The sequence below is a fragment of the Lepidochelys kempii genome, chromosome 10 (assembly GCF_965140285.1).
Source record: "Lepidochelys kempii isolate rLepKem1 chromosome 10, rLepKem1.hap1, whole genome shotgun sequence".
NCBI classification, from domain to species: Eukaryota; Metazoa; Chordata; order Testudines; family Cheloniidae; genus Lepidochelys; species Lepidochelys kempii.
The window spans coordinates 50,051,312-50,078,617 of NC_136389.1; the positions used below are offsets into that span (position 1 = coordinate 50,051,312).

A 27,306-nucleotide genomic window follows, 5' to 3' on the forward strand; every position below is an offset into this window, starting at 1 on the left:
CCTCAGTTCTACACCACACCCTTTTGTGGCTGGTAGGGGAACCTGGGCCCACCGTCTTCTCTTGGTTCCAGTCCAGGGACCCTCAGCTCAGCAGTTCTGGACTTCCTCTCTCTGCCTTCACTGCTCCTTCCCTAGACTGCTTCCTACATTTTGGTTCCCCTTCTCTCTCTGCATGTACCAGCTCCAAGAACCCTCCTCCCCCTTTCAAGGGAGTGACTGCTGTGTGCCTTCCTGCAGCCTTTCCCAGCAGCCTCCAAGCACTCCTCCCTCTTCCCAGGGAACAAATGCCCTTTTTCAGCAGCCCCAGTCTGTAGCCCTCTACCTGGCTTTATAGGCCCTGCCTGTTCCTGCACAGGTTGGCTTGCTTGCAATCACTTAGTTCTCTGTCCTGGCTCCTCCTTCAGGTGCAGCCTGGGCACTTAATTGGCCTACCCGGCTATCTTAACCCTGGACAGTCCTGCGTGGGATGGAGACCACATCATGCCACACTTCACCATGTCACTTGTCTCTCTTTTTCCACCTTGCTTACAGATGTGTAAGAAGGAAGATGTACCAGAAGCTTTTCTTTAAGTTTGCCTATTGTAGAGAGAGAATATCCTTTATGGACATGCGTAACTACTGTGGAAAGGTGGAGCTTGCAAAATCATTTTCAATCTCTGTGGCGCATGCTCTAAGACCTGAAATGCCTGTGTTACTTGCCTGTGTCAAGGTTTCAATTCCCTTAGTAGTATAATGTGCTATCCCAGGGGACTTGGCACCGATTCTTCATAGAATGTGGCATCGCTGTCTTTAAAGCACCATGTTCAACCCATTTAAAGAAGTGACAGGTTATCTCTCAGTTTGTGACTTCTGCTGTCCTCAATACCTATTGGCAATCCCTAAAATCTTCAAGAACCCAGCTGTGAATAGTATGTAGACAGGTACGCAAGCCAAAAGATTCTCAGATACAACAATAGGAAATATTGCTGTAGCAGAACAGCTTTGATAGAGATGTGGTTCTTTGCAGCAATTTTGGTGCTTAACAGCACTGACCTGACACTGGCACTGGATGGAGTCCTCAGTTCCATGAGAGGCCTGAATGCTCTGGACTGAATTCATTAGTAGATGGCACAGCTGACAACACATTTATCTGCAGTGATTGTCTTAATACTGGTGGTTTTGGCACCAGTTTCAACTCTCCAGTTTCCTTCCCTGACATAGCACCTGTGACATCTATTTAAGGTGAACTCTGATGATGAAGATGATCAAGATGTGTGTTATTGGGACATTGAAGAAACTGGTGACTCCTTATAGATCATCTGTATGTGTCTGTAACTGCAGGGGAAGAGGGCAAAGGGAATGGCTGTTCTGGAAGATCCAGCCTTTGCCCATATTTTTGAAGTAGGCAGCTAAAGTTTCAAGCATTAATTTAGTCCCTTTTTAAAAAATGCAAAGAACTGAAGCTGACCACGATGTGGGTCAGGTTCAGCTTTTGAACAGAGTGATCTGGTTATTGTATTCTATTCTGGATATAATAGAGAGCAGACTGAATTTTATTCTGTTGACGGGATCAAAAACTTGTTTGGAAGCAGAATTTTACCAGCTTTTCTATTTTTTGTACAGACAGACAACTTCAAGCTAAAACCAGGGACCGACCGTTAAATACACGTAAAACTGAGATTCCCTTCACCAGGCCAAATTAATAAAAAATGGTTTGTTTTGCCAGTTCTGAAATGAGTGACAAGCAAATTTTACTAATTTTACATTGTGATATTCAGAGAGATTTTTTTTCTCTATACAATGTACTGGATTCCAGGAATCAGTTAGTCCCTCTCCAAAAAGTAGACAACCAGGCCTGATAGCCTTTCATTTTCTTATTACATCAATTTTCAGTTTTTGGCATTCTAGTCTTAGCTAAGACGAAAGCTGTACCCCTCTTTCTCTTGGCTGTGTACACCTTGTGCTGGCAACAAAGAAGAGAGTGGTGTAGTGCTGCTACAGGGAATCCTCTACTACCTGGATCCACTGTATTTAAGTCTGTGTGTTGTGCTGGCAGACTGGGACCTGAGAATTGGACCCAATATCTTCTCCTGTTGTTAGAGAAATGGGAAAGCTGCAGCTCAGATTTCAGGTACTTGGGTTGGCAGCAGCCCATTCCAGTTTTCCAAAAAGTCCTCCATCAAAAAGGGAAAAGTCATTGTGAAATATTTCTAATTTAAAAGCAAACTTTTTAAAATAAAAATAAACTTGGTAAAGGGCATCAAAAACCTTTCATTTTCTTCATTTCCCTTTTACCTAGTAGGTCAGATGCTCGGTTTTGTGGCATGACTTCAAATTTATCTATGTAGATCTTTTTCATGACTGCTGCTTACTCATATCCAAGATGGAGGAATCTGTTAAGACATTAACAGATTTGTAGCTCACGAAAGCTTATGCTCAAATACACTGGTTAGTCTCTAAGGTGCCACAAGTACTCCTTTTCTTTTTGCAAATACAGACTAACACGGCTGTTACTCTGAAACCTGTTAAGACATTGTTGAAGGAGAAAAGAAGGTTACTTAATTTTAACTGGAATTCTCAGAATATACTGCCTCCACAGTTGCCACAAATGTTTGTCTTGCCAGGTGACTTTATGGGGATAATATTTTCAGATAATTCCAGTTACAGGTCAATAAACACATTTTCCCAAAACTCTTAGTTTTATACATTTTCAAAATTTAGAAGATTAATCCAAGTATAAATGTCAAGAATATGATTCTGTAATGTGTAGTAGCCCAGTGTTAGTTACCTTTTGATTCTCTGTCTCCTTGTTTAGTCTCTTCTTTCTCCTCCTGCTCTCTCCATGGCTTGTGCAACAGTTGCCCACTCACTTTCCCTTGCTGTATGTCTGTGTTTTGTATATGTATCTTATTTTCCTCCTTCCCCTCTGTATCTTTCTTACATCCTTCCCTCTCCTCTTTCCCTTTCCTTCTTGCCCTTCCTGCTTTGACTCTGTAGGCCAGAATAAATTGAGATAGAATATTTTTTCAATCTCTAAAGCTCTAGTCAAGAGTGGTTTGTTCACAGAACGTGATATTTGTCAGGTTTACTTTTGGCTCAGCTCTACTCCTGCAAGCTTGATCTTGCGCCTGGTTACATGTATGACAATTTCAACAGACCTCCACTAGGAGCAAATTGGAGAAATATCACCACAGATATCAAGGCATAGTTTGTTCCCTTCTAGGTTGTCAAAGCAGGATTTATTGCACATTAAGGAGACATAATCCCTGTTGGAAATTGTACTTCTCTTCTTTTCCGTCATTTAAAAAAAAAGCGTTGTGAATAGTAGTTTTACTAGATCCCATGATTTAGGTCTCTTAACAATTTTACCGATATCCATTGCCTGAGTCAGCTCTTGGGGAGACAATGCTTCTTCTTATGACTGTCAAGATTTATTGCTTCTTACAGCATTGCATTTTCTCTGTATTTTCTTTACTACTCTTTTTCTTTCCTATCTTCTGTCCTATATTCCTATCTTTGGGTTACCAGAAGTTGTGGGAAAATAATTTCTGTTCCTACTGGGCTTATGCTTCCAGACACTCATGCATTCACAGCTCTCCATAGTGCCACTATAGTACCTACAGTAATATTATATAGATTTAAAATATAATAAAGGTTACCTGGGACTTAAAGTTTACTAATGATGGGGTAAAGTCAGGTAGGCTTAGGTAATAAATCACTGGCAAAGAAATGTTTAAGTGAGCACAAATCTCATAAGGCAGAACTTCTTGGAGTATTGCATATACTTGGATAAATTTATCTTATTGAATAAGGCCCAAATGACTGTGGGGGCCTGAAGATAACAGATGGCTTGTGACTTCCATGTAATACCAGAGCAAGCAGAGACAGGGAAGTTCAAGTAAAAATAGAGAATGAATTATTCATTAACGAAACTGGGCAAGTAACCAAATTCAGCATTTGATACTTAGCACGTGGAGAATGTCTAATGTGCTCTGTGAAAATAATTCAAGGCTTCTGAAAACAATTGTTACGCACCAGGGATAATACCTCGGTGAATGTTAATTTTTGCTCAAGATCAAGAGCTATGTGAGCTAATGTCAATGAAGATATTAGTGCTGCAAAATTTGTGTTAAAATAGCATTGTTTGCAGTGGTTGAGAATATAAGATGGTGATGGGTGAATTAAAATGGAAAAAGATTTTAAAAAATAAACTTTTGAGCACAGGAATGGGTGTCCGATGTCTAGTATAAAGCTCCAGTTTCACACCTGTACCTCATGAAATAGAGCATGTCAGTGGATATAATGTACTCTGAGTGTAAAGAAATTCTGTCTAAAACTCTTTTAGTGCCTTGTCCTTCCTTATTTATCTTAAAGGTGAACTTTAAAACATTTTTGTTTTGTTTTTATTTTACATATGGGGGATAGAAAATATTATTACTAAAACTTTTCAAAATTGCATGACATACTTAAAATCTGCCACTTATCTGATCCCTTTTTGGCCATTTCCATTGTGCTTGTTGATTTTCTGATTGCTCTTTTGTCCCAGAACGAGTGCGCCACAACTAAAGATGGGGCAGAATTTGTCTGGGTTTACCCAAAGAAGGGCAGCTCTGCTTTGTGGGTGGGGGGGAGAGAGAAGGTTAGAAACTGCTGCAAAAGGTGCTTGGTGGTCAGAATGATGTATTTTTGGAGTATCGTGGTGATTTAGATGCAGTCAGCCGGACTTCACATGACTTTAAAAGATTTTTTTTTAAGTTAATAATTTTGGAATTATTTATGTGCTGAATGTCTTTCCTATGCTTGCTTTTGCACATAATTGTAGGGCAATGGTTCCCAAACTGGTGTTTGTGAAATGTTACAGGGGGTTCTCGGGGAAAAAATTCCCTAATGGTGGACAGAGCTGTTCCTAGGGATCCCGGGCAGCACGGGGCCAGCAGCCTGGAGCCCCTGGACTGCCAAGAGCTAAGCAGATCAAAGCAAGCATATCTATCACACTGAAAGGATTTAAACTTCAAGACTCCTTATAACAAATGAAAAAGGAGGTGGATATTTTTTGCTGTTTTTAAAATTAAATAGGCAGCTAGTATTGGTTTTAAAATTATTACGAAGTTTAAGCTTTGTTGTAACGTGTGTTGTGTGCTTGGACTGCTCAAGACCTGAATGCTTGTGTAGGAGGAACTCTTTGAGTTGGCTTCTTAAATACCTTCATGCTGTTTCATATCTGATACTCCTTGATGAAACACAGGAGCCTTGTCTTATAACAGGCTTATTCAAAAGCGATACAAGCTACGAAAGTGAGATCTTGGAAGAGTGTCGCCATTTTCATAATGTAATAAAAATACCATAATGATAAATAATAATAATTAATAATAAATAGTGTGTAACAAGCATGATATAAAAATAAATTTTATATTTCCAAGATCACTGCTTTTATAATTTATACTCAGGTAAAGGAGAAAATCCCTGGAAATATTCATTTTTAGGCGGGGGTTCGAGAGACATGACATTTTAGTGAAAGGGGTTCACAGGTTGTTAAAGTTTGGGAACCACTGTTGTAGGGTTAACTAATTTCCCCTCGATCTTTGCAACTCATCTGTAAGTTTGTATTTTCTTGTGTTTTTATTTGACATTAGCACGGATAACTTTGTGGCGTATACTTTTTTTCATCCCTTGCAGAACTTAGTGGAGGATATTGAGGACTCCTGACGGTGTTCTATTCTTATCTCTTCTCTTTATATTAATATTTATCTGGAAATTGACACTAAGTAGTGTATTTTTATCATCCAAGTTGAGCGAAATGCAAAAAGTAAATAAACAGCATACATAGAAAAATATTAAATTATATTTTCAAAAATATTTTCACTTTTAATAGCATAAGGCCTGAGTCTTGCAAGTGCATCTGCATGGGTAGATCCTTGTGCTTGAATGGAGGCCCATTGAAGTCATTGGGGTCTATACAGATGCAAGGGTCTGTGCACCGAGCTCTTATTGCAGTATCAGGGCCTGAGAATGGTAATAGAAACATAAATAAGAAAACCTATTGTTAAAAAGTATGTGTACATAACTCCCTCCCCCCCCTCCCCCCCCAAAAAAAAAGTACAAACGCTAATGCTCAGGAGTAACTTGGCTCATGAAAGTAGCCCCTTGGAAGTCAGTGGAACTACTCCCACTAGTAAAGTATGTACGTAGGAGTTTTCAGAATGGGGCGCAGGATTTTTAAACTGATAGTGTCCCTTGGAAGGAAAATTATTCTTGAACAGTGTCTAATAGGTTTCCATATATTTTTAAAGAGAAAAGGTGTTCTTGTTGTGCAAGAACAATTTAGACAATAAAATTGCTAATTGTGGCTTTGCAAAATTGTATTTATAAAGCTATTTCTTGGTGGGGTGTTTTTGTTTCCTTGTGTAGAAAGAAAGGATGCAGAAGGATGGGAAACAGTTCAGCGTGGAAGGCCTATTCGATCTCGATCTACAGCTGTAGCGACAAAAACTCCTGTAGCTGCAGAATTGCTAAGAGCTAAAGATGACAGTGACAAAGAAAATGTAGTCTTCAGACCATCAGAAAGTAAACAGAAGAATTCATTCGATGAAGATAGTGCATCCAAAAATATAGAACCTCTGCAGAAAGATTCTTTATATCTGAGTGAGCATCCTCTTGCTGAAAGGACTCAGGTAAGTGTAATTTGAAACACTTTTTTATCTTTATTATTGTAATATTTTACTAATGTTTATATAGAAACATTAATCGAGGTTATTATGTACAGTGGTTTAGTCTTTAACCTGATCGAAAGGTTTTAAAATGTTTTGAATTTTTATCAAATCCTTTTTATTATGGTTAATATACAGAAACTACATTGTGAATAACATTAAGGGGCGACATAAATTGACAGTGATAAAAAACTCTTATCAGATAGAGATGCACTATATATTTTACAATGTCTAGAAAAACAACTGGGCGTGGTTATGGTAGTAGGCAACTTAGTTGAAGTCAGTGGATCTGCTCACCCATAAGGGCTGCAGGATTGGACACATTTGTTGCAACAATAACCAAAATGTTTTAATGTTTTTGAAAGTATACAATCAGATTTGGCTTTAACAGTAGCTCCTAGCGCAGACAACCAAATATTAAAAAGTAAAGTATATCAGAAAAATTATCTGTATTCACTTATGTTCAGTGAGTGCCTGATTATGCCATCAACACTACATACCCACGTTGAGGGTGGTTCAGAGCTCCAATGCCTCCTGGAGTTCCCTGGCTCATGGAGTATGTCCCTTGCCACTCTCTTTAGAGGAGTGAAGCCTAATCTTCCCTTTGTGGCTGACATCTCTGATGGATGATGTTGAAAGGGTGGTATAAGGAGTGAAGCTTAATCTTCCCTTTGACACTTACTGTGGCGCCTCCCCACTTCCTCTGGTGGTGACTAGAATCCTATGTGGGGGGCGTGAGCAGGTAACAGTCTCTGTACTCTAAAAATATATGTTTGCACTAAAGTGATTGCAATTTTACCTGCTTTCCATGCAGGGAGGTGATAGAAATAGCAAAGGAGTGGGAGAATCCCTTGCTTCCTCTTGTTAATTGCATCCGTGCAAGGGCCAGGCAAAATCTGGCCATAAATTTAATCCTTTGCGTGGAAATGAACTATTGTATGAGCATGGTATAAAACCCTAGTTGAATAGGTATTACAGTGCAGTCAAAAGGAATGTGTTTTACTAGAAGTTCATGTAATAATATCATTTGTAACAGTAGTAATGTTGGTGGAAATTATTTGCTGGTCAATATAGTTTGGTTAAAATATTATTGTTAGGAAAGCTTAGTAACAAAGATATGTATGGCAGTTTTCTCCATTGTTGTATTGAAGTCTTTTGCTGGAGTGGGAATGTTTGTGTTTTTCAACATTATTTCATAAAATTACCATTTATTTTGCTATATAACTATTGATTTTATCATAAACAGTGTTGACTACACTGTAAACATCAGTCAAGCTAATATAAATATTGCAAATAAGTATATTAGCAACAGTGACTGGAATATAAATAATGTTGATGCCAGTATAAACGAAATTGTGTAAATTATGTTTAAGTCATTAGAACGATAACCCTTAAAGTATGCATATTGGTTAATTTAACAATATGAGGCCAAATTTTGCTCTCATATTCACCCATGTAATCCCACTGATTTAACAGAGTTACACTCAAAAAAGCATACCTGCTCCTGCCTCTGCAATTCTGGATGGTCTTTTTTGAAAAAGGACCAGTGTTATCATCCTACATAAGGAGTGGGTGGCAGGGTTCTGGAGAACCCACAGTATGTGTGTAGTTTAGCTCTGGGGGCCATCTTTTTGTGAGAATGCAGGAAGTAGGTGGGTTGAGGAAGGGGTAGGGCCTGGAGCTCTGCCACTATACCAATCCTCCCATCCTCTTCCCTGGAGGGTAAGGGCTCACATAACATATTCCAGCTTTTATTTATATACCGGTATTAACACTGAATACATCTTATAGCCCTTCTGCCAATTCTGCTTTTACTTATACAGCAGTGCAACCACACTGACTTTGGTGAGGTCACAAGTTCCTGCATTTTGCTGCTTTGGGGATATTTCCACCCCCTCAAATCTCACTTGCTTCTCTCTGTGGAAAAAGGGAGAGGAGATTGTAGGCCTTAATAAAAGAATGTTGTACTATATTTCTACATGTTATCCTTGTCTTCTTTTCTCAAAGTCACCTCTTCTACGTTTTTGTTTTCCCAGACCTGGAACCTAGAATTAACTCCCTGGTTTTGAGCTACGTATGCCCTGATTTTTCAGAGTACTTAACATTTTATATCACTTTATGTGTTCAGAGCAGTGTACAGTTGCAGTTGTGCGTTCTCAGCACTTCTGAGGTGTCTCAACTTGGGTACCCAAAATATAATGAACACCATTAGTGGTCAGCTGTGAAAATTTTGGTTTATGAGACTTGCCCAACATCACATAAGAACTTTGGCAGGGGGAGGAATAGAATCCAGTTCCCCAGAATGGAATTTAACTGCTTTAACCATGAGACCATCCTTTCTCTTCCTGCAGTTCCTTGCTTCATTTACTACATACAGACCTTCCAACTTCTTCAACAAATGAAGCAGGTATCCTGCAGACAACAGCCTTATTCACTATACAGTGCTGATTTATTCACCGAGCACATTCTGGCCTATGCACCAAATGAGGCATGGTTCTGTACTGAACATGTGCAAACTGAGATTTTTAAGAGGCTTATAATATGGCCCAATTTGGCCACATTTTTATGAGGATAGCAAAAGGCACATCCCTGGCACCAGGGAGACCCCTGCTGCTAGATATCCCTGCTCCAAAGCATGGAGACACAAGGGTCTTTTAGCTGAAAGCTTCACACACACAAAAAAACATGTGCTTCAGCCCAGCACTTTCAACCTGTAAGTTATAAGTAGATGGAAAATGTCAGGCAACTTTAACTAAAGCCAGCACTACTTGCATCACATAAAAATACTGTACTTAACCCTCATATTGTATTAGCTTCTTTTTCAAGCAGATATTTGAAAATCAGTGTGTTGCATCTAACTTATTTTGTAAATGTGTCTGTTATTAGTTCACAGCACACACACTAGAAGATACCAGAAACACTGGCAACGTGGTTTTACAGGACAGTTCTTGCTTACAAACACCTTCTGAAATGCCTGCAGTTGTCATAGACACTGAACTTACTTCAGAAAGTCTACAGATTGATGAATCTCCCTCCTTGATCTCTGGTAGTAAAGAACAACATGAAGCATTAAAAAACAAGATAGAAAGTGAAATGGACCCCTCAGACATTTCAAATGTGAGTGCTGCCAGATTGGTAAGACAATTTACAAGAATTCTGAATAAATTACAAAGATATGCCTTGGGTTTCTCATTCTCCTTTGCACAATATTTAATGTTAGCCTACTACAGAATTTGTCAAAAAGTCCACAGAGCACCAAATGTATATAGTATGGAAAAAAAAATCATTTTTTCATATTTCCAAGCACATTCAACTCTAGAATTGATTACAGTAAGACATCCGAGTTAGGCTAAAATACAGGAATGCACTGGTTTGGATTACAAAGTTCTTTCTAGATATATGATCAGAAAGATTTTTCACTTCCTTTCGTAATTGTTGATTTTAAACAGGCCTCATGTTTATTGTTATAGTAATTCCACTAATTGCTTGGATTGGAAGAGCTTGAGTTATTGAAATTCATTAGGAAACCAATATGGGAATGGTCAGACTTCTTTCCCCACTAAAATCAACCCATTCCTTTTCTTATGTCTTCCTATGCAACTTGCAGGCATGGCTGACATATTGTTTGGGGCCATGTCTTACCAGGGAGCTTGTACAATATAAAATATTTCCTTATAATTGTTTCTTTATTTTCTTTGCTTATTCTGAAGTATAAACAGCATAAAGAATATGTTTTATCTGATCCTTTCAACAATTTGGTACTTTAAAAAAATGTGCCTTAGTGCTGATGTAACTATCTGAATAATAATTTTACTGTGTACAATTTAAACATGTTGCATACTGTTCAAACAGAACTTGTTCTTGTCTAATAAAGCAAGCTAGAAACTGTTTTAAAATCTCTGACATTAATCTCCTATACATTATCATCACACACGGATGTCACTTTGTAGCAAGAGGACTTCCAAGAACAGGCTGCTAATCTTAATTATAACTTTATTTCATGATACTAAGTAAAATACTTTTGACATGCAAGACCATTTTCTAATAAAAGGTGTCACCTTGTTCTTGGCTTTGGCAGAGGGGCCAAGGAATGACTGGTCATGATGAATGAATTATCCGTTCACCTCCTAGGGTTTGCCTACATTAGGAGATTTTGCTGAGTATAAACATGGCTTCTGATAATTGAGTTAGCTGACATTATGTTGGCCATGACTTTTTGGCCTGTGTAGTAGATAAGGACAAGTTATGTTCATCATCATGTAGCTAGTCATGGTTAAACACTGATCCCTGATCCTCTCATGGAATGGCCATTCTGTATGCAAAGTACAATTATTGTCACAAATTTTGTATCGAGAGAGTAACAAGTTTTTGTAGTCCTCATAGCTTGTTTTTGGCTTGAGAAGAATCCCATACCAAATCAGCAAATATCTAAGTGGATATTCAGTTCTACTGCAGTTTATAAAAAAAGAACCTCTTCTTGTTCTAGAACTCTCCAAAGTCATTCTACCAGAAATACTGCAGCTTCCAAAGCACATGTATTACCTGGGTTCCTATACTGCAGATCTGCAAGGATGCCACTTAAAACTGAGTTCAGACTTCCAACAGTATTGTCTAGATTCAGAGGCTAGATTAAATTCCTCATTTGTAAAGTGTTCCTGAAGATCATTTTGATATCATATTGTAAGAAATGTTCTTGTAGCTATTTAATTAATTAGTTTGAAACTGCTAGCATTTTAGCCTGTTTTCTTAATTCATTAAATGTATCCTTTAAATGTACCACAACTAATATAGAAAATGACTGTAAATTGACCTAAAAATGTAACATGATCCATATTTAGAAAGCTACTTATTTCTAACCTTCTGGTCCAGTTCTAATTTTTGATTTTCTATACAGTCTATGGCAGAAGTCCTTGCTAAAAAAGAAGAGTTAGCAGATCGCCTGGAAAAGGCCAATGAAGAAGCAATAGCTAGTGCCATTGCAGAAGAGGAGCAGTTAACTAGAGAGATTGAAGCAGAAGAAAACAATGACATTAACATTGAGACTGACAATGATAGTGATTTTTCTGTGAGTTTTCAGTCTGTTTTAAAATGACTAATATTAGTTATCAGAATGTAAGCATAAAATTTAATTTCACATTCCTACTTGCTATATACAGTTTATTTTATATGCAAATATAATAACTGTTTATACATGTATTACATTATCATGTAATAACTGTGAAAACTATATCAATTTATAGAAATTTGTGTAAGATATTTTTAATTTTACTGTGTTTCGCTTTCTGTATTGTATATTACTGTAGGTGCTAATTAGTCAGCAAGACCAACTAGCTGGCAGAACATCTAATCATTTTATCTGGAAAATATACTACTTTTAAAGAAAGCAGAGATGGAAATTGAAGGGAGATGTTTAGTATGAGTCTTTGATCAGCACATTTAAGGTTTTTTAGTTGTCTTAAAGAGAAAATCTCCTGTCTTGCTGGGGTCTGTTTTATCCTCAAAATTTCAAAGAAATATTAACATTAATAGCCAAAAGCTATTAATGTAATATTTACATTAATAGCCAAAAGCTCAATTTTGCTGCCATTACTCATGTTGTGTAATACCTTACTCCATGAGTAGTCTCATTGAAATCTGTGTGTCCACTCATGAAGTAGGGTACTACTCAGTGTGACTGGCAGTAGCAGGAAGAGGCTGTAAGTGACTATGGGAATTAGGTACCTAAAACCCCACACATCATCTTGAAAACATAGAGATTAATTATTTAAGGCCCAATTGTGGAAATACGCATTTGAGTGACTTTCCATAGAATTTAGTTGAGTGAGACTACTCATCTGAGTAAAGTGATTCATGTATATTTGCAGGACTGGATCCTTCGCTTGTGAGCTCTTTAGGGTAAGGACTATGTTTATATAGTACCTAGCAGAGTGGACCCCCAGTCCCTGCTGGGGCATTTGGACAGTTCTTTGAAACTCATAATTTAACTATAATACATAACTCAGGATTCAATAAACATGTTGTAGTACTTTATGGTAGTTTATCAGTCTTCAGAGATGTAAAATGCTTAGTAGCAGCTGGAGCGGTCATTTGTAATTAATGACAGGTTTCAGAGTAACAGCCGTGTTAGTCTGTATTCGCAAAAAGAAAAGGAGTACTTGTGGCACCTTAGAGACTAACCAATTTATTTGAGCATAAGCTTTCGTGAGCTACAGCTCACTTCATCAGATGCATACTTTCCACAGTATGCATCTGATGAAGTGAGCTGTAGCTCACGAAAGTTTATGCTCAAATAAATTGGTTAGTCTCTAAGGTGCCACAAGTACTCCTTTTCTATTTGTAATTAAGGCATTATTCTGCAAATAAAAATTACACAAAAAATGAGTTCTCTAGGGATTCACTCTATTTCTGCAGGGGTATCTCTTTTATTGCCCTTAATCTTGAGTCTAAGTTTATACAGCATTATAAAATCCACCCTTTTGCTAGTATAGGATTGTGTAAAAGAGTTATGTTTTGATTTCATGGATCATTTTGTGAAATTTCAGGCTAGCATGGGCAGTGGAAGTATATCTTTCTGTGGCGTGTCTATGGACTGGAATGATGTCCTGGCTGATTATGAAGGTAAAGATTTATGTATTCATCTAAACACAGAAAATAACAAAAATAGTTTATGAAAGAGACTTTTTTTTCATACTCAGTTATGCTTTTGGAATAGAAATGACTCCCAAATCACTGAGAAGTTCAGAGTGATGTTATTTGGATATTGTTGGACATTATATTTTAAATTATGTAAGTGATTGTTTCCTTTCTGTGCAGCTCGTGAATCATGGCGTCAAAATAATTCATGGGGTGATATAGTGGAAGAAGAACCTGCACGTCCACCAGGCCATGGAATACATATGCATGAGAAACTTTCTTCACCATCTCGCAAAAGGTCTTGGAATTTTCAGCTGACTTAACTAGCCAAAATAGAAGTAGATTAAACTGTTGCATGCAGTTATTATGTTGTTAATTTCTTGTTTTCTTTATAAAGTGCTTTGTAATTTGTGGAGAAACAAACTTATTTAAGAGCTGGATATTATTGTTATAAAATTTGTTACATTTGTACTGTATTGTGCAGTAGTTTAAATGCTAAAAGGTTCTGCGTTTGAAAGAACAGAACAGGGATAATATTAAATATATTAATCAAACACCTATACATGAGATTAAATCAAATAAGTTACATTTCAGTGGTATAATGCTTTTTTTACTTTCCTAAATATATTTGGATCGCTGAATTGCTTATAGGATTGTCAGTCTCAGTTCTTTGTCTCATTGGCTTATTTTATTATGTTTATATTAAAAGAACAATAGCAGAATCTAAAAAGAAACATGAGGAGAAACAGATGAAAGCTCAACAGCTGAGAGAAAAGTTACGTGAAGAGAAAACACTAAAGCTTCAAAAACTGATAGAGCGGGTAAGCTTTCTATAGTTAAAAAGATCCAGTTTATTTTAATTTAGAAGAGTATATTTTGTTCACGTGGTCCAAACACATACTCGACTATTAAATTCTGAGCTAACTTCAAAATGAACCTTGTCTTCTGGATCTGAGTTAGCAGAATCTTAGTGCATGACACAGGTGACCTGATTTTCTAGGAGGCTTGTATGTTATTATTATTTATATTATCCAAAGTCTCATTCTAGATTGGGTGCCCATTGTACTATGTGTTCTACAAATACATAGGAATACACAGACTTTTCCCCAAAGATCTTGCCAGAGTAAAAAGAAAAGAAACAGGAAAAAGGACAGGGGGAGGGGGCGAAAAACACATAAACCACTGATTGGGGTGATGATGAGCACGCCAGACAGGCCAAGGGGAATGAAATGGTGAATAAGGAATAAAAGGGAAGAGGGACATTGTTGGGGATGAAGAGATGGGTTCGGGAAAGGAAGGAAGGAAAAATGGAGAGATCACTGGTAGGTATAGGACTGTGCAGTTACCATCAGTAAGAAAATCATGTTTATAGTTCAGATTGTAAAAAACAGTCTTCTCATACTGCTAGCATCCAGTGATTGTGCAGATATCTCTCCCTTCCGTGCTGCTCCAAGCTGTTACTGCAGGAGTCCCTGCTGCTTCTAGGGATTGGCTTCATCAGAAGGGCCTGATCTGCTCCCTGTCTGAGGGCTCCTTTTGAGTTTGTTATATTACCTGAAGCAAAAGGCTTTTGTCATACTGTGTACAATACTGCACTGGACTTGTAAAATAGTGTTGACATCATTAAACAGAGTTATTGCCAAATCATTAAGCGCTGTGTGATTTATGAGAAAATCTCACACTAACTCCTTTTTACTCAGAGAACGTGCTCGAAATGCTGAGACATATCAAAAGAGCTCACTTAATTTTAATATTTTTTTACTCAATTCCCTTTGAGCTAGACTGAAGTTACTGCAGGGTTTTGCAGGATAGCATAACTTTGTACTGTCACAAGTGTAGATAAAGGTTACAAAGTAGAAAATACTGGGGAAAATTCAGACATTAATTGCTGTATTGTATTAATAATGTACTAACTCACTGTGTTTAGGAGAAAGATGTGCGAAAGTGGAAAGAAGAATTACTGGATCAGAGACGCAGGATGATGGAGGAAAAATTACTCCATGCTGAATTTAAACGTGAAGTGCAGTTACAAGCAATTGTGAAAAAAGCACAAGAGGAAGAAGCAAAGGTAAGATGTTTGAATAGAAAAACATTTATTATTTGTTGAGTGTGCTCAGGACTATATACAATCTCTATATCAGATATATAAAGGCAATAGGGATCCAGACATATGATCACCAGTCAAGCAGATAAGGTTCAGTTTCAGAATGGTGAAAGTTTTCCTTTAAAAAAATCCCTTTATGGGTGAACTTGGGAAGCTTAGTAGAAGAAATGTGTTTTAAGGAGAGATTTGAATAAAGAGCAAGTAGCGCTCTTGCCAGCCTTTGGATAGTGCATAGTACTCTCCCCTCTACACCTGATAGTGCATAATAGCTTTTTCGGTAATTTGCACCCCTGAAGGTTCACAGAAAGAGCCTGTCCTTTTAATTACAATTGTACCTGTAGCTTTGCATGGGATGTGCAAAGTGGGGAAAATGCTTTGTGCTCTCCCTATGCTACTCCCCCACTCTAGGATTAAGGGATAATCTGGCGCTTTAAACGGAGTCCTGTAACATTCTTCTCAAGTTCGTACTAACCCACCGTTCCTTCCCAGTGGTTTGGATTTAGATATGACTGGAATCCCAAACACAAGTAAAGTAGTGACTCATGACTAATGCATTGAACATGATTGAGAGCCCCCAATATACACTTTAAAATGTACTTACCTCCTGGGTCTGTGAAGTACCTCGCTGAAGAAACAAGAATGTAGATTAGAATGTTAATTTTGTACATTAATTAAATGCACTGATAGTTGTGTTTTTAGCTGTTTTTTGTTTTTGTTTTTAAATCAGTAAGGAGTTAGTGCTGTTAAATTATTGGAGAGCATGTAATCAGACACCTTGTAATGGAATCATAGGACTGGAAGGGACCTTGAGAGGTCATCTAGTTCAGTCCCCTGCGTTCATGGCAGGACTAAGTATTTTACATAGTGTATTTATTCTAGGAATATAGACAAAACATATCAGTGCTTTATAGACTTGAACTAAGGTGGTAGTTGCTGATAAATGCTTTTTGTTTTAGTTTATTGAAGAACTGTTAATAAAGTAACTTAGAAGAAGAATTTATTTTAAAGCTCCTTTTTTTCTGTAACAAAGGTGTCCTCTTACTACTGGAATGTTGTGTTTTATATGTAGTGAAGCTCTGTATCTGAACTTTGATTGATACACCTTTTCAATCTTGTTAATTATTATAATCATGACAAAATTGGTTTAGCAGTTTAACTTAATGGTTAGTTCTGTTACTTAGTCTAGACTCTATTCTAAACTATCTAATTCAGTCTAACACATTTACCTTCATTATTATTTAATTAAACCAGTGTGACTTCTGTAATCATATTAACTAAATCACACTTAACATAATTCCCAACTAAGCAGACGTTTGAAGTGTTGTGTGTATTTAATGTGTGAGATCTGCTGCCTCTTGTGGTTCTTTTGTTCTTGAAGATCAAGGTTAATTGGGTTTACAGAAATACTAGCTGATGTGTAGTACAGTTGAAAGACCATGATGACTGTTGCTGCCCAATTGGTTTTCCAAATTCCCACTGCTTGCTGTTCACTGAAGTGCAAAATCCATTCTGTAAATGTATTCCAGTCCGTAAACAAAGCAGAAAAACCTACCTTTTGTTTGGCCTCTTATTAGTTCCATAGATTTACATCTGCACAATCCTTTTGTGGATATTACACAAATGTAATAGACGGTTGTGTATGACAATGTACTCTTTTATATTCAGTATTTCCTAGTGTGTTCTGTCAATGCTAATAACTTTTTTATTAATAAAAATAATATTTTTCCTCAATAACTTTCCTTCTGAAATATATTTTATTTAAGATTGAATAATAGTGTGCCTTTTCTCAGTTGCAAATACCTTTCTGAAACAAACATTCACTGTGATGCAAATATTACGTGTGTGTGTGTGTGTATATATATATATATATATATATATATATATATATTAAGGTTCACCAATCTTTTCAGCACTTTTTGAGTACGAAGAGAGGGTAAAAAATACACTTATTTCAAATAATTTAAAATAAAATAATGATTTGTATAGCACTGAGAATACAAAGCTTAAATTTTTGCATATATTTAATGTAAAAAATTAAAATATCCAAAAAGCACTTAAAAATTGGCTCCTGTGCATCATTTTTCCATGAGTTATTTATCAGTGGCCATTTTAGAATTAAAACATTATGTACTGTTCTACTGTGGATCAATAAAATAGTAAATATTTATGAAATAGATCATAACAGGGTATGAAAGAAAAAGATTATTGAGCTTGATATATTTTCCTTAATTACAAATGTGTATATACCCACTTTTAAAACATTCCATTTTGTAAGGTAAATATCAGAATTTAATAAATCTATAAATACATACAATTTTCAAAGTAAAAGGTGGAAAAGACTGAATGAATCATATAGGCCCTGATCCTACAAACACTCATGCACATGTATAACTTTATTCATGTGGGTGTATTGGCTAGTGCATTATCTATTCTTGTTTTAAATGTTCCAAATTATGCAGCTTCTATAATTTACCATGAGAAAATTTCCACACTCCAAAACATTTCACTATTGGGAAGATTTTCCTGATATCAAGCCTAAATTTAACTTTTTCTTGATAGCTTATCCCATTTCTTCGTTCATACTCCTTGGACTAGCCTCTTAAACAAATAATGTGTGAGGAAACCAAGGCCCCCAAGTCAACTTGCTTGTAAACACCGCATCTGATTAATTCCAAAATTTCAGTGAATTGACTAGGCGTCAATTGGCAGAACCCTATTAGTTTTGGTGAAAATCAGAAAAATTTGATTTCTGTTGGTGGACGTGACAGGAAAGTAAGGCTCATAGAGTGCCCATTTCATGCTTCAAGCGGAGAAATCATTCTAGTACCTCTTGCTGCTTCCTACACATATTATAAACTGCAGCTTAACCTGCTGCTCTCATTGGGTGTATGGCTCAGTCTACAGAAGCAACAAAGTATGTGATCCTTTAGTTATTTGAATATGTTGTCCTCAGTTACACCGAGATTTAAAAAAAAAAAGGGGGGGGGAATATCAACTCTCATGCTTCCTTGCTTATGCTGATTTATGTACTGAAATGTGCAACCCTCTGGTAGGAATAAATATAATTTTTGTAATGTCTTCAAGCTAAGAATCTCTGAATGCTTTACAAATGGCTGTGAATTAAGCTTCAAAACATTGCTGTGAGGTAGTATTCCTATCCCCATTTTGCAGATAGAAGAACAGAGGTACACAGGTTAAATAAGTTGCAAGTCAGTAACAGAGAAAGAAACAGAACCTATGTCTCTTGACTCCCAGTGCTTTTTTTTAACTACTTAAGGCCCTGATCTTGCAACTAGATATCAACGGTCTGATCCTTGCATCCCTACAGAGCCTCATTTATTTGCTTTGCTCATTGACCAGCCTTTCTTTGCTCAACTGCTTAGAAGGAATAGGGGTACTGAAAATGTTTTCTGCCCTGGACAGCAAAATGCTGAGGGTCTTTTCTAGATGGGGAGTGGGGTCTGCCCATGTGAATCCAGTTTCAGGATCTGGGCCTAAGTAATGTTTTCTCTCTGTGGACTTTAAACAATAATCCTGGTTGGTGCAGCTGTGAGATAAGGGATTACATCATATAGACCCAAACATTTAAATTGAAATCAGTGGGACTACTCACATGTGTAAAGTGAAACATGAGTAAATGCTTGCAGGATAGGGATCTATGTTTTTATTTAAAAAAACCCCAAACCTAAAATGTTATGTTAGTATATGAGATTGGTTGTAACCCAGAGACAGTTAGTTGGTATTACAGTCTAAAGTAAATTTAATTTTAAAAAGATGATTAAAGGTATTCAGCATGGTACTTAAATATGTGAACAGTCCGCTTACATTCAGTGGAGCTACTTGTGAGTAAAGGTAGGCATGTGCTTTAGTACCTTTCTAAATCAGGGCCTTATAAAAAATAGGGGTTTAGTTTATAGCAGTTCTTGATATGTAGGATAATCTAGGTAAATTATTTTAAAATATGCCTATTTTCTCTCATGTACATCCAAGTCCTTAACAAAGGATAGCATCATATTGAGACTAAACACGAGAATTTTTGATGAAAAACCAGGGACATGTGAAAGGATACACTGTGCTGCAAATCTCTTATTATCCGCAAAAGTTAGAAATGTACCTGGGATAGACTCCACTAAACGGAAAATCTTACTTTAACTCTTCAAATTTCTTGTACTTTTTGGTTTAATTGCAGGTAAATGAAATTGCATTTATAAACACCTTAGAAGCCCAAAATAAACGTCATGATGTGTTGTCCAAACTAAAAGAGTATGAACAAAGACTAAATGAATTACAGGAGGAACGCCAACGGAGGCAGGAAGAAAAGCAAGCACGTGATGAAGCTGTTCAGGTATAATGTAACTTTTCAAGTGCAAAAAATAGTTGCAAAAATACAATAAAAGCAGTATATTTGCTCTTGTATGAAATTTTTTATTTATCTCCTACACTAAATTACAAAAGCAAGATTCCACAGATAACTTCTTTTACAATGCTTCAGGAAGCTAGGAAAAATGTGATTGTTAAAACTTGTACAGGGCTGTTTATACAAATACTGGATAGTTGCGACTCGTCATGTCTTCAATTTTTTAAAGAATTTAATGGTTTCCTTGTAATGGAATAGCAAATAGGTTTTAGCAATACTGAGGGCTTTATGATGAAAACCTGAAGATATTCAAAGCAAAAGCTGTAGTTAAATAGTCATCATATGCATACTATCTTAAGTATTCCAATTTTATAGGGCTACTTAAACACACAAAGAAAAAATGTTTGTGTGTTCCTGGAATTCTATATTTTTGACTACACCCTCCCAATGCTAGATTTCTCTAGCTTCATACATCTGCTGTTTGGCACTGCTTCCTATGTTACAAACCAAAGCATAACTTTGTCTCTTGTGTAAACTCCCTGTTCTTCTGTATACATCCCTCAGATCACCACAAGTATCTTTTGGCTGTGAATCTTTAATCACGCTTCCTTCAGTGCTCACTTAATAATCCTGTGCAGTTGATAGGTATCAGTGGTGAGTAAGATTCTGCCTCTTTATGGAAAAACAGAGCTCTCACTTTTTCACCTCTGATAGCTTAGAGGGTCATGCTGAGACAAAGGTAACTACACAGGAACCAGAAAACATACTTACCCCATCTGCCTTGATAGAACTTGGGCTGATCACTCAAAAAAACCCTGGGTTCCCAAGGATTGTCTGGCTCACCACCTGTGAAAGAGACCCATTAGACTGGTTCAATCTGTGAAGAACATTTGTCCCTAATCATCTCCCTAGCTTTCCTCCTCATCTTCAAGGAATGATCCACTCCTTTGTGCTTGCAGCCTGTCGTCCTGCGGTCTCAGCCTGCTTTTGCTCCCTTGAGTACCTGCCACTTCTCTAGTCCTACCCTGATGGCCCCTCATCAGGGGCTCTAGGCCCCTCTCAGTCTCAGGCAGAAAAAATCCTCCAAGCAGTCTTACAGTCCCCCATGCCACCACCATTCCTTTCTCTCCACAGATCCCTTTGCTTAACTAAAGACTAAGACCCTCAGCCTCCTACTGTGCTATTTCTGTGCACAGCACACTACAAACACAGAAGGCTGTCTGATGGTGCGTTTGCAGCTCAGTGTTCAGAAGACAGTGGAAAGGTTAAACGCTAACTTATCGAGCTGCTGCACTACACCAAAGGGGGCTGCTTCTGTTTCCCTGGAGTCAACTGGAGATTCTCAGAATAGAGAGGACAAAGGAAGTTGGCCGATGGGACGCTTTTGGCAGACTCCCAGGACCTGTGTCAATGTGGCTGCATCTACTCTGCAAAGCAATAGGCCTCGAACCATGGGTCCCAGATTGACTCAGGCTTGAATCCTCCAGCCCCAAATAGTCCCAGGATCCTAGATCCAAGCCTGAGTCTGAGAGGGGTGTGTGCGTAGGCTGAAGCGGGGTTTGGGCTCCAACCTGAGTCTGAGCCTGGGCTTACATTGCAGCGTAGACATACCCTTAAAGAGTTGTGTTGGGGAGGTCCAGCAGGTCTAGCAGTCTTTTCTGCAGTGCCCGATGATGCACTTTGTGTATTAAATATGGCAGTTTGCACTTTCGTGTATTTATTTAATTGTACAGTCAGTCAAACATGCGGTTACTTTTCTTGTTTACCTTTTTTAAAAAAAGGAAATTAAATGCATTCACACAATGTTATTGAAACTTTATACAAATACAAGTTAGAATAATCATTTATGGTTCCCATAGTAACCATAACCCAGCCACATTGCACGTGTATATTAAGACATTAAAACTAACACCCATATGTAGTAACACAAAATATTACATATGTGGAAAGGGGGCTGAGTTATGACTTCTATTGTCATTATAACTTTGAATTTCCTGACTTTTATTAGGGTAAAATCAAAACCATAGATAAGTTGTTTGTTCTTAATAGATGTAAAGATTGTATATCCAGTACTTAAGTTACCATGCAAAATGGTTCTAGGATCATGCTCAAAGACTTTGGAGTTCTTTGAGAGGATATTTTATTTTTATAGCATAGTCTTCAACCTCTAAGAAGTTGAGAATATACCCAAATGTCACTGTTAATTGGTCAGTCTTTTTTGAGTCAATTATTGAGTGAATAATGTCTTTCATGTGCAAACAAACATGTATACCCATTTACTGCCTATAGGAGTGCATACAACTGCACATTCAGATTATTATTTAGGTGGTTATATGTGTGTATATTTGTGAGCATCTTTGTGTGCGGGCATCAAGGCTTCTGTCCAGTGCATATCTGGTCCTTAGAGCCTTTAATGATGGTAAAATATGATTTCATACCATTGTTAATTTGTAAATAAAAGTGAGTAGCTGAAAATAACTTTTCTATCATTAGGAGCGTAAAAGAGCTCTGGAAGCAGAACGCCAAGCCCGGGTTGAAGAGCTGCTGATGAAGAGGAAAGAACAAGAAGCTCGGATTGAACAGCAGCGGCAGGAGAAAGAGAAAGCACGGGAAGATGCAGCACGGGAAAGGGCCAGGTAGTTCTCCTTACTATCTTGGGCCCTTTTTCTGCCTGGTGATCCATGCAAGTAGACTTTTGCTCCTGTACAGATAACAATGCAGCCTTGGGGCTTTGGTATTTTTGGAGAGTAATATTAATAAATATTATTTATAAATATTTTCAAATACAGAAGTTAGGTGAATCATATTAATAATAGGTCCTTTCTGGCAGGTTCCTTATTCTGTGTTGAAAAAGTGCTGTGTAAATTTGCAGTGCACACTACATACATTATTATTTTATTATAGTATTAAAATTTGCTGTATCATAAACTTTTATTACTAACAAGACCTTTTAACAAATTGCCTTTTTCCTTTTTTTTTTAATGGTTTGTCCATAATCAAAAGTCCACAAAGAGGTTTTTAATACAATAGCCATTTCAGCTATTCAGTGCTCTATCTATCTTGGGCCAAATATGAGTTGGATGTATATATAACTTTTGACCTATTGAATGTAGGTCAATCATTATATTGTACATGAAAGACTTTCTTTATGTTAAAATCACCTTCTGCTTAAGTTATTAGTGTTTATTTCTTTTGTCTGAATCTTGTTCTCAGTTCTCCCCCCCCCTCCTTCTGAAAGCATATAAGTAAAATATATGCTACGTTCTTTTTGTAGCTGAAGTTTTTTATGACTAAAGGATCATTGGTTTAAAACAAAAAAATTTTTTTTGTCTTTTCTGATAGTCACAGCTTGAGCTCTTCAAAGCCATTTTAAGGAATATTCTAATCTAAGTAAAACATTCTGAATTTGTATTGATTTTTTTCTACATCTTCCAAGAACATAAATTAATCTAATTTGACATCATATAAAGACCTAGCATGCCATGAAATATTTAAACATGATGTACACAAAGGGCAAGATCCTCCAATTTGCTCATGACTCTTTGCGCCGTTCCTGGATTGCGCAGAGCCTGTATAGCCAGCTCTAGGATGCCTCTGCCACAGTGAGTATGGTTCGGTGGAAGAGCCCATTTGTGATTTCCTCCATTTTCTTTAATTCCCAAAGGACTTGAGGAAAATTAGGCAGAACAGAGACAGAGTGATATTAGTTGCACCACTGTAGGAAAAGCCTTCCTGGTTCTTAGAAATTCTTGCTCTTTCCAAAGATCATAGAATCTTAGAATATCAGGGTTGGAAGGGACCTCAGGAGGTCATGTAGTCCAACCCCCTGCTCAAAGCAGGACCAATCCCCAACTAAATCATCCCAGCCAGGGCTTTGTCAAGCCTGACATTAAAAATATCTAAGGAAGGAGATTCCACCACCTCCCTAGGTAACGCATTCCAGTGTTTCACCACCCTCCTAATGAAAAAGTTTTTCCTAATATCCAACCTAAACCTCCCCCACTGCAAGATAGTCTATTCGCTCTCCCCTTGTGTTAAAGATTTCTTTCCTAACAGTTCAGTGTATCCAGACTTCAAGTCCCTTTATCTGACATCATGGCTGTTAGATTTTTAGGACAGAATGTTTTATGCTTATCTGAGGAGATCCGGACAGTTGTTTGGGAATCCAGGAAGTGTTATGCTGCTAAATAGAACTGATTATAAAAGGTTGCTCAAGTTAAAATCCTTTATTCTAGTTTCAGTTCATTTAGATTTTTTTCATATCTCTGGTGTAATCAAAGCTATTCCTGACAACTGTGTTTATTCATCAAGCTGTTGTTTCTGTGCACCATGTTGTTATGTAAGGGACCACAGTATAGTGTAATGCTGATTTTTAAAAAGAGCTCCTGAGGCAATCCTGGCAATTACAGGCCAATAAGCCTAACTTCAGTACCAGGCAAATTGTTAGAAACTAGCAAAGAGCAGAATTATCAGAAATGTAGATGAACACAGTTTGTTGTAAAGGGAAGTCATGCCTCACCCATCCATTAGAATTCTTTGGGGGTGTCAACAAGCGTGTGAATAAGGGTGATCCTGTCAATATAGCATACTTGGATTTTCAGTAAGCCTTTGACAAGGTTCCTCACCAAAGGCTCTTAAGGAGACTAAGTAGAGTGGCAGAGCTCCGACCTTGTCCCCGTGGGTCTGGCGCTTCCAGGCGGTTTATGCTAGCCTCAGAGGCTCACTGTGACCCTCCACGTAGCCCTTCTCTCTCTGGAGCCAGGGTACAGTTTACTGAGCCCTTTTCGTCATAAGCCAGCAAGGAGGTTAGTGAGAGAACTCCCACAGTCTCTGTTGTTCCTACGGGCTTATTCCAGAGCAGTTTAGCCTCCTGTCCTGACAGGGGCCTGTCTTCCCCTCCCAGAAGGTGTTTCTGTAGTGGTGGGTTGGGGGGAACCCGGGCCCACCCTCTGCTCCAGGTTCCAGCCCAGGGACCCTAATGGCAGCAGCTGTTGGCAGCCAACCTTTCACTGCCAGAGTTGCTACATTTCCCTGGGCCACTTCCCCCTGCGTCTCTCTCTTAACGCCTTCTTCAACTTTATCTTAGGACTCCCTTTCCAGTGGCTTGGGGGTGTCTTCATTACCCAGCCTTTCAGCTGCATTTCCTCTCCTCTGGCTCCCTGGCTTTCCTCAGCCTGGCTAGAGTGAGCCCTTCTACAGTATCAGAGGGGCCTTAATTAGAGTTAGGTGTTCACATTAGCTTAACAGCCTCACCTGACTCTTTACAGGCTAATTGGAGTCATGTGTCCACCCTAGCCTGGAGCAGCCCCTACTCTGGTCAGTCAGGGAACAGAAAAATGTTTATCCAGTGGCCAGTATAGCAACACTGAAGCCATCCTCAGCTGAAAGCACGTCTGATGTGTCTTAATGGGGCGAGGGGCCGTGCAGTGGGTGGCCGCCGTCTATTCTGCTGAGCTCGGATGACTGTCTAAAATCAATGTATACCAGCTAAACATGCAGCACAGCTAAACAGGGATCAAACTAGCACAGATCTCAAAATAAAAAACTCAAGCTAAAAAAAAAAATTATTACTCTGCTGTACCCAACTGGCCTGGGTCTATCACAGTAGTCCTGGGATAACAGGGAAGGTCCTGTCTTGGATCAGTAACTGGTTAAAAGATATGAAACAAAGAGTTAGAATAAATAGTTTTCACAATGGAGAGAGGTAACCAGCAGGGTCCCTCAAGATTCTGTACTGAGACCTGTGCTGTTCAATAAATTCATTAATGATCTGGAAAAGGGAGTGCACAGTGAAGTGGCAAAGAGTTCAGATGATACAAAACATTCAACATAATTAAGTCCAAAGCTGACTGCGAAGAGTTACAGGGGGATCTCTCAAAATTGGGTGCCTGGGCAACAAAATAGCAAATGAAATTCAACATTGATAAATGCAAAGTAGTGCACATCGGAAAATATAATCTGAACTACACATGTCTGAGGAGGGGGAGGGTCTAAATTAGCTTTTACCACCCCAGAAAGAGATCTTGGAGTCATTGTGGATAGTTCTCTGAAAACTACAGCTCAATGTACAGTTGTGGTCATAAAGGGTAACAGAATGTTAGGAACTATCAGGAAAGGGATAGAAAATAAAACAGAAAATGTAATAATGCCCATGTATAAATCCATGGTGTGCCCACATCTTGAATACTGTATCCAGTTCTGGTCACCCCATCTCAAAAAGGATACGCTAGAACTGGAAAACGTTCAGAGAAAAGCAGCAAAGATGATCAAAGGTATGGAATTACTTCCATATGAGGAAAGATTGAAAAGGGTAGGCAGTTTAGCTTAGAAAATTGACAATTAAGGTGGGGGTCTGATAGAGATTTATAAAATCTTGAATTGTATGGAAAAAATGAATAGAGAAGTGTTATTCCTTTCTCACAAAAGTAAAAGCAGGTGTCATCTGATGAAATAACAGGTAGCAGGTTTAATACAAACAAGAGGAAGTAATTTTTCACACAACACACAGTCAGCCTGGGGAACTCATGGGATGTTGTGACAGCCAGAAGTATAACAGAGTTTAAAAAGGAGCTAGATAAGTTCATGGAGGATACATCTATCAAAGGCTTTAGCCAAGCTGGTCAGCTGTGTAACCCCATGCTAGTGGCATCCCTAAACCTCTGGCTGCCAGAAGCCAGGAGGGTAAGATGTGTGGATCTCTCCAAAATTGCACTGGTCTGTACGCTATTCCTTAAGTGCTGGTACTGGCCACAGTGGGAGATAGAATACTGGGCTAGATGGACCATTGGTCTGACCCAGTATGGCTGTTCTTATATTTTACCATCCTTATTTCAAACAATTTTTAAAAGATCTTATGAACCTGTACTCGCCCTTTCCAGGAGACTAATTATCCTTGATATTTGAGTTTTTGTTAGCCAGACTTAGGGAAGGGGCTTGTAGATTGTTGCTTTTTGTACCATCTGTCACTCAAAGTCTCATTTCTAGTGGTCACTACCTTGGCTGTGAGCATTTTGGAGTAACAGGCTCTGATGGCCAAACCAACTGTATACCATATTTCATAAAGATTAGGCAGTACATAGGCTTCACCCCAAGTTTCTAAGAAAAGTGGTAAAGCCTCATAGGCGTCTTGGGCTTTTAGAGATAGTGAAGAACTTAGGGATGATTTCAGGGGCAATTAATACCTTCAAGGGTTGTACACACTACCACTTATGTCAGCATAACTTATATCCCTCAGGGTTGTGAATAAGCAATGTAAGATACATCGACCTAAGTGCCAGTGTGGACAGCGCTAAGTCAGTGGGAGAGCTTCTCCCACTGACATAGCTACTAACTCCTGCAGAGGTGGTTTTATTATGCCGATAGGAGAGCTTTCTCCTGTTAGCATAGAGCATCTTCACCAGACACGCTACAGCAGCATAGGTGCACCAGTGCAGCTGAGCTGCTGTAGTGCTTCTAGTGTAGACTTGCCTTCAGTCAGTGGAATGTTGATTAAGGGAATTACAGTTGCTCAACTCTTGCTCAAAAAT

At 38.1% G+C, this 27,306-nt stretch overlaps 1 protein-coding gene across 6 annotated transcripts in view; it reads left to right on the plus strand.

The window, feature by feature from the left end:
• The window catches only part of SCAPER (S-phase cyclin A associated protein in the ER), a 345,099-nt gene that overhangs the window by 89,975 nt on the left and 227,818 nt on the right, over positions 1–27,306 (plus strand). For 4 of the 6 annotated variants that reach the window (XM_073303508.2, XM_073303509.2, XM_073303513.2 and 1 more), the window contains 9 exons: positions 6,388–6,650; positions 9,573–9,821; positions 11,581–11,751; positions 13,229–13,304; positions 13,500–13,617; positions 14,029–14,140; positions 15,247–15,387; positions 19,613–19,768; positions 22,274–22,416. In XM_073303508.2, coding sequence (XP_073159609.1) covers positions 6,388–6,650; positions 9,573–9,821; positions 11,581–11,751; positions 13,229–13,304; positions 13,500–13,617; positions 14,029–14,140; positions 15,247–15,387; positions 19,613–19,768; positions 22,274–22,416 — 1,429 coding nt within the window. The remainder of the gene's footprint in view (positions 1–6,387; positions 6,651–9,572; positions 9,822–11,580; positions 11,752–13,228; positions 13,305–13,499; positions 13,618–14,028; positions 14,141–15,246; positions 15,388–19,612; positions 19,769–22,273; positions 22,417–27,306) is intronic. The other 2 variants (XM_073303512.2, XM_073303510.2) reach the window with 1 other exon arrangement.